At 36.1% G+C, this 15,598-nt stretch overlaps 1 protein-coding gene across 1 annotated transcript; it reads right to left on the bottom strand.

The window, feature by feature from the left end:
* Window positions 1-11,409: 11,409 nt before the first annotated feature.
* Window positions 11,410-13,332, bottom strand: RTM2 (HSP20-like chaperones superfamily protein). The gene is made up of 2 exons (XM_086255097.1): window positions 13,188-13,332; window positions 11,410-13,002 (listed from the first exon to the last, which is right to left on the bottom strand). The coding sequence occupies exons 1-2, from the start codon at window positions 13,330-13,332 to the stop codon at window positions 11,657-11,659; spliced, it is 1,491 nt and encodes a 496-aa protein (XP_086111223.1). The 3' UTR covers window positions 11,410-11,656.
* Between the last annotated feature and the right edge of the window lie 2,266 nt (window positions 13,333-15,598).

Genomic DNA, 15,598 nt, shown 5'->3' with positions numbered 1-15,598 from the left:
ACTAATAAAAAAAATCTTATCAGATCATTGATTTTGTCAATTAGCTTTATATTCTCTAAAAAGCTATTAAGATGGTTTTTAAAGTTTCAAACGTTAATTAAACCATCAGTTTGCTTGTTGTCTGATTGTTCATTGGTTTGAAAAAATGAGGCCAACTGTCAAGTATAGGAATTCCAAGCCAGGGCCCGATTACATAGTTGACTTGACGTGACTTCCAGCTAGAGTCGCTCTCAGGACCGGACCCACTAATTCCGAATGAGGCATGCTCTTGAATAGAAATGTTGAAACAAACTTAATTTCAGAAACATTGTTACATTGATTCGATGAGTAAAATTATTATTAAATTTAGTCATTAGATAGTACGTGCACACGGAAATAATTATCTCATACATAAAATCTCTAATAAAAAAAGTGAAGAGAGAAAGTAAGTTAATTGACCAAGACTTTTTCTTTAGGGTATGAGCTAAAAACTATATTACAACATTCATCTTAAAATTAATTTCAAATATATGAGTGAAGAGAATCAAGATTACTATATAAAAAGTCTTACATTTCTCTAATGTAAAATATTTCAATACGTACATTGAATATTATTTGTGAGGATCCACGTACATTCGATTTTGCTTTTGAGAAACAAAAATGGAACTGAAATATATATATTGTTTGATTGCCCTGTAGTAGTTTAAGCCTTAAGTTGGGACATAATTAAGCTTAATTATATCGAAGTTAATATATATATATACATGCTTGATGCTTAATTCCTACAACGAAAATTAAGTGATGGACATGCATATATATCCCTTCAACAATGGTAACTAATTAAAGGCATACCCTACTCCAATGATTTTATTTCACAATTTGTTGTTTTAATCAAAGAGGAACTTTATTAGAAAACGATTTAGAGAACAGACACACGCACACACACATATATATATCAGCATGCATGCCACGTAGGGCCAAGGAGGCCGGCCCCTCTTCCACCCCATGGTCCCCACTCTCTGTACATAGGACTATCATCATGTCAATCAGTAATGATCATTCGCTCACTATAGAGTGAGAAATTCCTTGTTTATTTAATCACCTAGCAATGAATTTTAATAATCGAAACTGTTTATATTGTAGAGTATCATTCAAAAATCACCTTTACAAAAAATATTAAATAAAAAAAACATGCATGGCATTATCCCAAAACAGATAAAAAAAAAGAAAATAAAAAGCAGCACATGAACAAACTCATGCATACACTGATATATTACATAAAATCTTTTACAGACACACATAGACCAATTAAGCAGAGAAATCGCATTATTAATTTCTTGGCGATGCACCACATATCACCAAGAAATTAGCCAGAGTCCAGATCGAGATCGAGAGTTTCCCATGAGTGATTACTCATATATGTCTGCATTTATATATGTGCAGGCATTAATTCTATGACAAGCTTGGGTAAACGCGGTTGATGCTGATCTTCTTGGCCTTGTTTGATGGTTTAGGAGTATAACGTAGTAGTAGGGGCTGAAAATGGAGACCTAAAAAGTTGAACTATGTCATTATAAATCATTCTCTTTACTGACCTCCTCTTTGCTGGAATTACACTTACACCCCCAGGTTTTGGTTTGAAGCAATAATTTGCAGCACCTGCCTGCTCATCACACTTGTTGTTGTGGAGCTTCTTCATCATTGCCTCTGTTGGAAATTGATTAAAAAATAAAAAGGAGGTTTGCTGCTACAGTTTTGTTTGAAAGGAGAAGAACCATGTGTTTATGACACATGATGAAAAAGGGTGCTGCAGCATGGTGTGATAGAGACAAGCCTCCTTGAAACAAGGAGGGCTATGACAATTGATAGGTAGGGGGCTGAGGAGCTGTGAGCTAGTTGGATCAAGTTGAAAACCAACTCTTGGTCTTTATTCGTTGGCACATTGATGGCTGCCTTTTGTTTGTTGACTTCGGTGGATGAAAGAGTTCACCCACTGCAATTGTTTATAAAAGGCAGCAACCCTTTCATATATTCAAGAAGCAAGGCATTAGAGAAGTAAGCCTTGTGAGCTTCTGAGTGCAGAGAGAAAACAAGAGTGCAATACTCTTGGGTGAGATAGAGAGTTCTTGGGAAATTCTATGAGTATGGGTGTACAAGGGTTCATGGGATTGGGTTATGTGATGTAACTCAAGTGTGTCTTGTACTATTTGTATTCTCATAGTGAAGAACAAATATCTCTGGTGGATGTAGGCAGAAATTTGTCGAACCACGTTAATCTTGTGTGCATTATTTTCATTTCTCTGTTGTTCTTGATATTTCTCTAAAGGAGGGTCCTGGAGGAAAATTGGAAATACTCTCAAGTTAATATTGAGAGGTCCAATTTTCCCAACAGCCTCCATTGCCTCTGTTGGCTTCATTGCCTTCACTGCTGCGTCTGAATTTTTCTTCATTGATGCCGTCTCTCTCTCTCTCTCTCTCTCTCTCTGATCTCTATGTGGTTTGATGTTTGTGAATATGGACTTTCTGAACGTAATGCATTCGGAGCGAGAGCTCAAATAAATAAGCGTGGTGTACGTCGGGGATCGAGGATGGAAATTAGAAAAGGGATGTAGACCAATGCCTCTCTCAAGCCTCAAATCAAGCGAATATTTAATCGTTATTTGTTAATAAACAAAGTTTTGATTTTAACCAAATAAGAAAGGAACATTTTTCTAAAGATCAATGATTAAAGCTAAAGCACATCACTTTGTGCCTCAGGCCTCCGTACCTAGTACGTATTCTATCTAGGGGTGGGTTCGGATCGGTAACCGAACCGAAACCCTTAAATCGAAGACCGAACCGAACACCTCTGGTAAGCCTCCACGGCAACCGAGACCGAAAAGCCGGTAAACCGATGTTCGGTCAACCGAAGAATCCGGTCGGCTCGGCTCGGTTATGGGCCTAGACCGAACACATGTTGGGCCATGTTTTGGGCCACATTTTGGGCCATTTTTGGGCCTTGACTCCATTCACTAATTTAGTTTAATATATTAATATTATGGTTTAGGGTATTTTTAATTAGTGTATATATATTAAAAAACATATAAATTAAAATTATAGGGGCTTATAAATTTATATATGTTTTATATAAATTATAGAAATGTATTATATAAAATTATAAATTATTTATTAGAAATGTATTAGAAATGTATAAAAATGAATTATGTAAATGATTTGTTAAATATATTCGGTTCGGTTCGGTTTACCGACGGTTTAAGAATATGGGAACCGGGACCGAGTCCGAACCTCCCGGTTCGGTAGTCAAACCGAACTTCCGGTACGGTTTTATTTCGGTACGGTTTTTTTCGGTATCGGTTGGGCCGGTTTCGGGCTCGGCCTCGGTTTTTCGGTCAACCCGACCCAGCCCTAATTCTATCATTTGATAGTTTTGGAACCTCCATATATACCTAGTATTAATTTAGTAGATTATGGAAATAATGGAATTTAATTAGGAAAGGATCTATATATATCCGTTTGCTAGTGGTGGGTTTTAATGCTACTGTTTGGATGTTTAATGCTACTGTTTGGATATACATTGAAAATGTTTGATGCATGTTTTCACTATATATCTTTCTAATGTAAGATCCCAATTTTTTTAAGGGCTATGCTAAGGTGTCCTAATTGTGTCCTAATGACATGTAATTTTCATGTTGATCAATTAGATTATTTAATATTGTTAAATATATCTAATAATACATTTGTCACATAAATTTTTAAAAAGACTCATTTAACCACTTTTAAGACTTTACAAAACTTAAATTAATTAAATTACATTTCAAAAAGATTTCATGATCAAATTAAAAAACCCTAGCTAAACTTATGTCCGGCCATCTCTCTCTCCCACTTTCTAGCTAGCTTCTCAAGCACATGGTCTCTTGATCTTTCTCTCTCGTTCTCTGCATTAACCCCAAACCCACTTCCATGTCCAAGCCCCACAGTCAATCCTCCCCAGATCTTTAAAGTGAGGTGTGGAAGACAAATAAATGAACATATATATGCAGTAAACCACAAACAAGCTAGTAGTTACTGTATTTTCTAATTAAGTTGGAAATAAAAGAAAATAAAAGACAATTGGAAGATTTATTTATGGGCGAAATTGAAAGAGAAGGAGAAAGTAAGTGGACCTTAATTCATCTTGTTTAAAAATCACTTCAGCATAAGAAAAATCACGAAGGAACTACCCAAATTAGAGAGTTCTTATCTCAAATATACAATTCTAGGGGACTCTGCAGATAATTTCTTTTGTTTCTAATGGGCTAAAATCGAGATATAAGAAATTAAGCGGTTATTCATCAAGATCAAATAAACTGAATTGGAACCTCCAAAAAGGCATAACCCTTAATTTCCTAATTCACATATATAATACCTAAGAAATCAATGAGAAAATAAAAAGAAGTTAGAGAAGAAGTAAGCGTTGGATTCTTGAAGAGAAGAAGCAGATGCTTGAGTCTTTGTGAGAAAATTCAAAAGTTGGAGACTTGGAGTTGGAGAACAACATGGGTTGCAGATTTTGAAAATGGAGAAAATAACAAATTAAAACTATTAGATTTGGGTTGGGTAAGATGGTCTTTCAATAAAAATGATATTAATTTTATATTAAAAATGTATGGTGATGTGTATAATCACCAAACACCAAAAGAATGATGTGTATTATTTAACTTTGCCACATAAAATTAGGGCACACAATCTTTTCCCTTTTTTTTAATTGTACTTCTATTATAGAGATACTACATAACACATATAGCCAGTTATATTGGTTCAAATAATAGTACTACTCTTATTGTGATTGATGTATTAGCAGTAACATAATATATGAACAAGGACTGGTTAAGCAGCTTCTTACCTCTTGAAGTCAATAAAGCGAGAGTTTTTTAATCCAATTCTAAACGATATACCCAATTAGTTGAATGACGTTGGAGGCCGGTGTGTAATGTACATCAATTTTTCAAGGGATTAGAGATCGAGTGAGCTGTTTCCTGGAACTTTCCTCGATTTCTCTCTAGTATTCCCATGCATGCATAATACATTGGCCCACGAGTTTGAAAATCAGTAATCCAACAAAAGCCAGTACCCATGCACGAGTTTCATGCAGATAAAGTTTTGGATCCTCGATCTTCTAGAAATAATTAGTATGACCTGTAAAATTTTATTATAGACACATGTCAATCTATAATTAAAAAGTTAGCAAAATTAATAAATTATGGAAATAATGAAATTTAGGAAAGGATCTATATCGTTAACTAGCGAGTTAATTAGCAAGTGCGTGCATGCACTCAAATCACAAATGCTTCACCTAGCTAATATAATGACAAGGGATTAATTAATCCATGCCCTCATGATGAGCTTCGATTCACTCATGAAATGAGGATAAGGCAAAAAGATGCTTATCGAACAAGTCTTGACCACAAGGAATTAGGGTTAGGGAGTGAACTGGCTGTTTCCTGAAACTATCCCCTCTCTCTCTCTCTCTTTGAACCTGGACAGTTTTTGTATCATAATCCTACTCTCATTACTTGGATTAACCTTTAAGGATTTTGTTTTTTTATATTTTTCATTTCCCCAGTCCATTATAATGTAAACATCGTCTACTTATGGGCCTTTTTATTTGCCATTTCGCCAGCCCATTCTCTCGCTACAGTTTGGGACTGGGGCTAGCTGCAATCTATGAGATTTCACCTACTGATAATGATGGGTTTACTAGTTATGGGTTGGACCTAGAGCTGACCTACTGGTGATGGGCCTACTAAATGAGTGGGTTTGGCATAATTTGCGTGCACATACCCGTAACATCAAATCCGTGATGATATTGATACATAGGCAACTATAGATGATGGATAATCTTCTCCACCTTTTTCACATTTTATGATATAAGATGATTGTCTGAAAGAAACTAGTACTACTCCATAAAATTAGTTATTTTTTTATTAATCAACTGTCCTTCATAAATTTTTAATTTGGATCTTCTCCAAATAAAGAGACTAAAGTATGTGATTGACAACATTTGTTTTCTTTGCACTTTCAGCTTCACATCGCAATATTTGGCGGGATGGGACCTGATTATGAATAGTGAATACCATTTTCTAATATTAAGAAACAAAAAGTTAAGCTAATGAAACAGTTCCTAAAACGAAGTTACTATAAGAGTTATGCAGAACAAGTTCCAAAAAATTAAAATCCAGGACACTCGTGACTGTTTTTGTTTTCGACGAATTCTGGAATTGATTATAGTAGGAATGTGACGATGATGGCAAATATGGGTTTTCAAAGGACTGAGAATAAATAAAACCCAATAAATTCTGGTTAATTCGATTACAATCTATATCTCTGCTATTTTCTGTCAAAAGTGGAACACTTCTTTAATTTGATGGACTAGGTTGGTTACCTAATTGATGTTATTAAGTTAACCCATATTTGATGATATTTGTGTTTGAATAGTACTCGTCCAGATTAATCAAACAAACCCATAAGGCCATAATGAATGTATAGAAAAGCAGAGAACAAAAATTAGAAAGCAGAGAAATCAGAGCGTTACTCTAATAAGCCAGATCAAGAAAGTAGACACCAGTCACCACACCACATGAGCTAGCTAGCTCATCACTAAGAAATGAACAAGAGCAAGACATGATTTGCTTATATGTAGCTAGCTAGATAGAAACTCCAGTAGAAGAGGAAGGACTAGTAGGGTCTGAGTTAGCAGACTAAAGTTGGAGTATGCGGTCAACAATCATGGTCTTTACCAACCTCCTCGGTGCCGGAATTACAGTCCCAGGCCCTTTTGATTTGGATCTACAATATTCGGCAGCTGCCTGCACCTGATCACTACTCTTGTTGTGGTGGAGCTGCTCCTGCTGCTTCATCATCATCACCTCATTTGAGTACTCTGTTTTGGCTTCACCTCCATATGGCTTCAAGCCCTTTAACACCTTCTCTGCTGCATCTGAATTTTTCCTCATTAATGCCATATCTCTCTCTTGTTTTCAGTGTGCTATGTGTGTTGTGTGCGTTGTTTTCGTGTTTGTGAATTCTGATGGATTAGATTAAGCTTCTCAACCTTTTTAAAGAGTTACATAAACTAAAGAATAACAACTGGGAAATTAACAGAAAAGAGCTGGGAATCAGATGCCAATGTGCACATAATTAAAAAGTTATACAATATGACATTAGAGTTAATTACAAACATTCATCGATTATTTTTGCTTGTGTTTTTCTTTTTATACGGTACTTGTTTATGCTTCTCTTGCTGTGGATTAATTGATTGAGAAAATTATAGTAATGTTGTTTGAATTTTACCTCAAAGATCACTTTGGTTCGCAAATTTAGTTTTTAAATTATATAGTTTACGAACTTTTACTTTTGTATCATTTTAGTCTATTTTATCAATTTTATTTTTAATTTTTGGTTAATTTTAATCACATAAGAAATAAGAAATAAAAGGTGAATTTTTCATTTTTATTTTTCAAAAGTAATTTACATACTGGTCACATGATTTAAATTGATGAAAAAAATTAATAAAATAGAAGAAATGTACTTAAGTGATATATGGTATGGACTTAAATCATATAGGGATATAGAAATCAAAACACAAGTTGGTAGATAAGATGAAAGAAATATTAAAGATAAAGTTTAAAAACTATTATTGTAATTTATTCTTAGTTGATTTATGTCTAATTATAGTCAACGGAATACGTCACCTAAGTAGATAACGTAAGAGAGAGAGATGACGTAAGAGAGAGAGAGATAGAGAGAGACGTAAAAAACTTCTAGAGCGCACCGCTTTCTTTGAACTTTTGAGAGGAGAGTGAGGAGTGGATTAATTCTCTTCTTCTCTGCTGTCTAGTACTGTAAAGAAGAATAATTGGAACTGTACGTCTTTTGACTACTTTTTATTTTTCAGGCAACTTTTGACTACATTCATTGATCCTAAAAAAAGGCATATATTCCACCACAAATCATGTTTTAGTGTTAATTGAATCAAACATTTAACCCCTAAAACTAGTATATGGATATACTAGTTTTTTTTCGGCCAAAGTGCATAATTAAGTGCTTAATTAGGCAAAGGCAGTGCTATTCAGACCACCATAAATTGTTGAGTTGACCACCTTATTTCAAAATTTTAACTTTACCCTTAAAACAAAAAATTTCAATTTTGTTCGTCGGGTCATTCGACAGTTATCTACCGAAATATTTATAGTTATTCGAGAGTTATTTGCTGAACATTGGTGGATTATTCGGTAGATAACCACCGAATGGAAATGAAAAAGGCATTCGACAGTTATCTGCTGAAATATTTGTATTTATTCGACACTTATCTGTCGAATATTGGTGAATGTTTCGGTAGATGACCACCGAATGAATCTGGGTGATTTTATCATGTTTTTGCAATAAAGGGTTAAATAAGAAAAAAATTAGAAAAAATTTATTAAAGTGGTCAACTCAGCAATTAAGGGTGGTTTGTATAGCCTCACTCTTAGGCAAAAAGTTAGATTCACGTATCTTTTTACTCAAAGTACTTGCTTATTTTATGGCCCAAAAATCCAGGCCCATTGAATCACACAAAAGAAAAATGGGTAGAATTGGACATGGGATTTTTGATTTGTCATTGTCCCGGCCCATTCCATTGGCATCTGAAGGTGACCATGACACCATGAGATTTGATGGCGGGGTACTTGGTATGTGACAAAGACTCCATGAGTGAGATAGCCTGAGAGTGATGCTCTTGAAACATAAATTTTGCAATTTCACTTTACTTCAAATGTGATGTTGAATGTTCATTGGCGACCCAGCCTCCTTTGGGAGTTTCCGATGGATGGAAACAATTAAACAAAAGCATTTTCAAGAATGATAGTAATGGCTGGCTAGCTTGTCTTCTTGTTTGCTGACTTAGCTTTGGTTGTATTTTGCATTTTCAGCTTCACATTGTACCAGGCATGCATATGGGCATGATCTTACCATTTTTCTATTTTCAGAGAAAAGGCAAGACTTGAAAACACACTTTCTTCATCAACTTTATAAATGACTTTCAAGTCTTTCATTCCATTGCAACATGCCCAAATCCCAGTCCTATAGCTCTACGGCTCTACTAAGATTGCAGGACCACATGTGAGAGAGAGAGAGAGAGAGAGGTGAGAAATGACAAAAGGAAAAGTGTCTATTTTTTTGTTTCTCACCCATGATATGGGGTCCTTGTATGAATATCAGAATATGACATAAAGAATAAAGTCATAAATATTATTTGTAAATATAAAGCACACGGAATCTTATTCTTAGATTACATTTTTTTTTTTTCTAAAAACGAAAATGAAGAATAGATCAAAACTGTAGAATTGAATACTTGTACGATTTCCAGGTGGTTTAAATGAGATTGGGCAAATTCTTGTAAGGAATTGGCATGTATAATACACATGTGCTTGCTGTACAAGAATAGGCCGACATCTTTCTTCACTATTAGTTATATTCTCCTTATGTTTTTTAAGCCTCGTCCATACTTCAATTGCAGTGGACCCAATCCTCGTAATTATGTAAAAGACTTTATTTTGCTAAATAATTCATTAATAAGTTTCCAATTTATGTCCACTTTTATAGGCATATGTGTTTCTGGCTGGAGAAATTGATAGTCTGATAGACTGATATAGATGTGTTGTTTTTCTCTCTTTCTCTATGTTTTAATCATTTTGATGATGGCCTATCTTTACTTTAACCCTTTCTTTCGTTTACCAATTTTCACGTTTAAATTATCAACTTCTATACAACAGAAAATTAAACCATTGGCCCAGAAAACCAAGAAAGATAAAAAGGCAAAAGGCAACCTTCCACACATACACTATTCATATGATGGGAACAAAACTCTGGTTTTCAAACTCAGGCTTAATTTCTCTGGAACAAATGGGGGATATTGTGAAACTCCCAATTCATTAATTGCTATGAATTTAACCCAATCACGCAAAGATTGAATCCACTAAAGTGAGTGAGTGAGTGAGTGAGTGAGTGAGTGACCGAGCGAGCGAGTGTAAGAGATAGAAGTAGAGAAATCCCAGCATTAATTCATTGAAAGCCATAGAAATTACACCAACATGTCACCAATTACGACCCTATTATTACATTTGCAGTCTCCATATATGCTATGGCCTATGGTGGGCTTGGGTACACGTGGCTAGTCTTGTTGTGGGTTTTGGAGTCTCCAGCAGAATGGGAAGGACCAGTAGTGTCTGAAACAGAGCAAATTTGGACAATTTTTTCAAGCATCATGGTCGTCACTAACCTCTTCTTTTTAGGGATCACACTCCCAGCTTTTGGTTTGAACCATGGCTCAGCCTGGTCAGCTTTCATCATCAGCTCCTTTGGGTACTCTGTTCTGGCCCAAGCGTCTTCATCCCCATCTGGGTTCAAGTGCTTCAACCCCTCCCCTGCTTCTGAAACTTTCTTCATTGCCATAAACTCTGTTTTCTCAGTGAGTTTTTGGTGTGTGCTTGTTGTGAAGGGGCTCTCGAGTTTAAATGGTGAGAATAAAGGGTAGACAAGAAGTTGTAAGGGCCCACCCGACTTCTCCATGGACCATGTGAACCAACTCCATCCATGACTGAGTGAGAGCGACTGCTTTGACAAGAACTGGGGCACCGTAATTTGTGACTTAATAGGCTTCTAAGCCCACTTGCGGTTTCACTTTTATTCTGTCTTTTATGATTAGGGTGATCATGTTGGAGAGCTCTGTGTCCTCCCACGTTCCTTGTAAATGTGTCATTCCTTTTAGTTAAATCTCACTATTACTTCATACAAACTAATTCACTTAATATCGGGTTTAAAGGGAATTATGAATCTAACGCTGGGGAAATTTATACCATATTGTGAAAAATGTTAAAATTTTGTTTGTATGTCATATGGGTTAATATGTAAGATTTTTCCATAAAATAGTATGATAGATGTTGAACATATTGATGTGGACCTGTGGTAATAAGGAAAATGACATGGTCTAGTTATGTTTCTTTCTTAATTCCACTTAGTGGGTGATACTGTTTGATAAAACATAAGAAAATATTTATACATACACCAACCTCTTCTTCATATATACTTTATTCCCTGATCCTCATAAGTTTCCAAGAACTGCCGATTATCTTATTGGTTGATAAATATTAAATTAGAGATGAAAGTAAACATTTGCTTTTATTTAGTCCTTTATCATTGGAGGTTGGACTTTATAGAATAAGTGAAAAAAAAAAAAATTACAAGAAAAAATCTATAGGCAGAGAAAAGAATTCTTATAAAAAAAAAATAACTAAGAGAAATTTATTTTATGATGGAACTGAACTGACCCCATCTGCATCACATACATATTCACATGGTGACATGGTGTGGTCCTTCTCCTACCCATTATAGTCTCTATCTGAGATGAATTGGCACCCCATTATTATTATAATAACTTTAATTTGTTATTTATCTGACACTAGAATTTGAAGGAGTTGTTTTATTAAATTGAAAACAGAAGATATATTTTAAAAGAAGTCGAAGCTTTACAATCTTTGGTCATGAATTGTGGTTTGACTTTTGAGCAGTGCTTAAACATTGTGAATCTAGCTTGTGTAGTTAGTTTGTAATGAGTAATGACAGATGCATATGTAATCGAATGAGAATATAGTGTGAGGGCTTAGTTCTTGGCTTTGGCAGAGGACCAGAAAGTGTAGGTTGCATAAGCCCCCAGTGCCACAAGAACTAGAACTGCTGCTCCCATGTTGATCAGCAACTGCTTGTCTTCATCACTCATCCTCATCTTCGCTAGATTTTTCATACCCTGCCTCACATTTTCAGCAGTGGAATCCTCATCTTTAGGCTTCTTCTCTTGCTTAAATCTTTTGCTCATCTTTTTCTTTCCCTTCTCTAATATCTCTGGGACACCAACCCTTCCAACCAATGCTGCTAATTCTTTACCTTTCTGGTCACCCTTCTCCTTTTCCTTCTCCAGAGCCGTGGTTTCGACAACTTTCTCAACCTTCTTTGGTTCTGCAGGCTTCCCATTTGCTCTGCTCCCATCCTTATTTCCAATCCCCTTTTGAACAACACTTTCAACACTAGAGTCTGCCCTCTTTTCATCCTGCCCCTTTTGATGAGACTTGAGGGGATGATCAATTGTGGTATCTTGGGGACTACTCAAAGGTATCACCCTCCTCTCATCCTGACCCTTTTGATGAGAATTGAGGGGATGCTCACTTGTGGTATCTTGGGGACTACTCAAAGGTATCACCCTCCTCTCATCCCTTGGTTTTTCATTTTGGATTTCTGAAATGACTTTTGGAAGTGCCTCCTCCTTATCTTTCAGTGCTTTTGGCTCAGCATTAATGCCTTTTGGAAGGCTTAATGGAAGACCCTTCTTGTCACCTCTTTCTTTTTCATCTACACCCTTTAAATTTTGTGCCTTGGAATCAGCAGCAGCTTCCTGAGGGTCTGCAGATAGAGCACTAATCTTTTCCCTTAGTTTTTCGTCTTGGGCAGCAGCAGCAGCAGCAGAAGCAGAAGCATGAGTAGCTGTTTGTGGAATGCCTTCCTGACCCTTCAAATTTTGTGCCTTTGGCTCATCAGCAGAGGTCGTTTTTTGAGGGCCTGCAGACGAAGCACTACTTCTCGTATCCTTCTCTTTTTCAGCCACATTAGTTCTTGTCAAACTAGCATTTGAAAGAATATCCTCTTGGACTTTCTGAGGTTTTTCTTGATCACCAGGAGTAGTACTTTTTGAAGGGCTTGGTGCCTCTTGGATTGGTTTGGCTGCTGCTTCTTTAGGACCTACTTGTCGTGTGACAAATTGGTTCTTTGGTAATGTAATGGTAAGAATTTCATTATGAAATTTGCCATGGATTTTACTCGCATCGCAATTCTCTTGAATAGGAAAGGTTTGATTGAAACGGCTCCATTTGTTATTGCCAAGCGGCCGTTGTCCATGGACCCTAAGCACACCAGTGGAATGCACAAATGTAATCCTCACTTGTTCCTTCTGAAAGCCTGAGAACACAAACAAACAGAGAATGATATAAATATATATATATTATTGTAAGTTTTGTTACCATCCCACCTAAGTTTTAAATTGTAACAAATAAAATAAATAGAAGTTGATAGTATTGTAAACATGATGATGCCTTGTTATTTATAAAATGAGTAACAAATATAAGTGGGGTAATAAAACAGACCAGGGAGATGAACATGTATAACGTGAGCTTCCTGTTCTTCCTTCAATTCAAAATGGGGCTGGAAATCCTGATAATTTGGACGATACGATTGTCTATTTTGTCCTGGAGTAGTAGAGGTTCCACCAACACGTTGCCTCATAACCATCGAATCGAACTCACTTGCCTTTTGTTTTGGTTCCCTTTGTTTATTGATCTCTTTCCAACTATATGTGATGTTTTTGGGTTAATTGCAGAAGATGTTGACTATTTTATACATGCAATAGTTCCATTGCTTGAGACAAGCACGTGTGTTGGATTAATGTGTTGGGTTTGTTTTCTTATTAATGAGGCTATTCCTTTTTGGTTGCTTTGGTTTTGTGGTGTTTTGCAAGAACTGCCTTCTAAGTGTCCCAGGATCATGTACCAGGCATAACCTCTTGTACAAACAAAACAAAAAAAAAGGGGTATTCTTAGTGTGTTTTGTAAGGAATGTTTATTTACTCCCCAAAAGCATGTAAGAGACATTCTTTAAAATTTCCTTGTTGCTTGTGTTATCAAAACTCAAAAGAGACAATATTCGTTAGAGAATATCCCCATAAATAAAAATTCAATCTGCCCAAAAATTGACTTTATATAGTGATGACAATAGTGCCCCATCTGCATCACATATTCACATGGCGTGGTCCCTCTCCTCTCTATAATTATAATCTCTATCTGAGATAATATTGGCACCCCATTGTTTATTATTATAATAGCATAACAACATCCTCAATTAGTTCTTTCCTTGACCCAAGAATTTGAAGTACTGTTCTTTTCCTTGTGCAACAACTCTCTTGCTTGGTTTGTTTTGATGGCTTTGGCCTAAGATGTCCTTTGGTATTTGTTTTCAAGGTGTTTGTGGAAATGAACTTTGCAAATGTTGTCGCTTTTTGAAAATTGGGCTTCTGGGTTATTTATAGGAAATATTTCTTTCATTTTCATGTGTATTTGGGGTATTAAAAAAAATCAAATTATGGTTTTCAGGTAGTGGATGACTTCACACTAGTTTGGAAATATGGATGGCACTATGTGAATCCCCAAGAGATCAAAAGCCAAAAGTTTGCACACATGAATCATTTACAAGCAAGAAAAATGTGACAAAAAGATGAGCATTTCTTATAATATAGTATAATGTTCAAATTTTGATTCAATTAGGACTAGTATCTCAAAATGTGACAATAAGATTGTTGCTTTCAAATGTTGTAGCACTGGGAATCTCATCAACTCGGTCCCTTGATCCTTGCCACGACTCTTTTATCTCATTTTGCAGACTTGCAACTCAGTGAGCACCTGGCACACAGCACAGCAGAGCAGCAGAAGCTTGCTCTAGTAATATGTCAAAATGATGATACAGGTGTGGCTCTGTAGCACACACCACAGCAGATCACACTGAGCTTCACTAACTAAAACATGTGATCAGTCATATAAGCCAGATATATGATGATAGCTAGCACGTTAAACACACACATACGCTCGTGTATGTATGTGTGTTTCTGTGTGCTTAAAGGTCCATGCATGAGTGTCAACTGTCAAGCAGCAACCAATATGACAGAGTGTCTAATTTTAGACTGAAATGTCACTTTATGTGCCTTAAGGATAAGCCAGAGCAATTTCAGAGACTTGGATAAACATCTAGCAGAAAATTTAAGATGAAACTCAATGGTCTATTAGAACCCTCTTCAAGTATTTGCTTTTCGGAGCATTAGTTAAAATGAATTTCGCAAATTTCGTTGCTTTTTGGAAACTGGGTTTCTGGGATGTTTTAGTTTTTTTATATAGGAGGATCTTAATTTCTTTCACTTTTTTGTGTATTTGGGTATGATAGATAAATCATTAATTGGACCCTGTGAATCTCTTGCAAAATTGATGCACATTTTCTCAATCGAATCTGTGAATCCCCAGAAAATCAAAAGCCAAAAGAGGTGTGCAGCCAGGAATCATATACAAACAAGAAAAGTTAGACCACCGGATGAAAGACAGAGACATGAGCAGAGTGTCAAAGTAGGTCTCACCACATATCATTGAAAAGCCAAATACAGGAAATTAAGTACAGTAAAAGGGAGAAGAAAGCTGAATTATACACTATATGCATTACAATGGTTTGATGGGTAATGGGTGTATGTGCTTGGTGTTGTTGGTGTTTGATGTTTTTAGGTGGTGGATTAATATAATCTAATGACAGTGATGAGAGCAGGTCTTAGCTTTAGCCTTGTGGGGCTTGGGAGGCCACAGCTGTTGGTGAAGGGCGTCGACAGTGGAACATAATCTGATCAAACATCATTCGCTTCACTGATTTTCTCTTGGCGGGAAACACACTTCCAAGTTTTGGCTTGAAGCATGAGTTGTGCTGTGTCTCTGTCAGGACCATCCCCTCCTCCTCTGTTGAGTTGAGC

This window comes from Dryas octopetala, chromosome 8 (assembly GCF_963921425.1).
Source record: "Dryas octopetala chromosome 8, drDryOcto1.1, whole genome shotgun sequence".
Lineage (NCBI taxonomy): Eukaryota > Viridiplantae > Streptophyta > Magnoliopsida > Rosales > Rosaceae > Dryas > Dryas octopetala.
The sequence above is the reverse complement of the archived record's forward strand: the minus strand, read 5'-3'. Positions and strand labels throughout refer to the sequence as shown.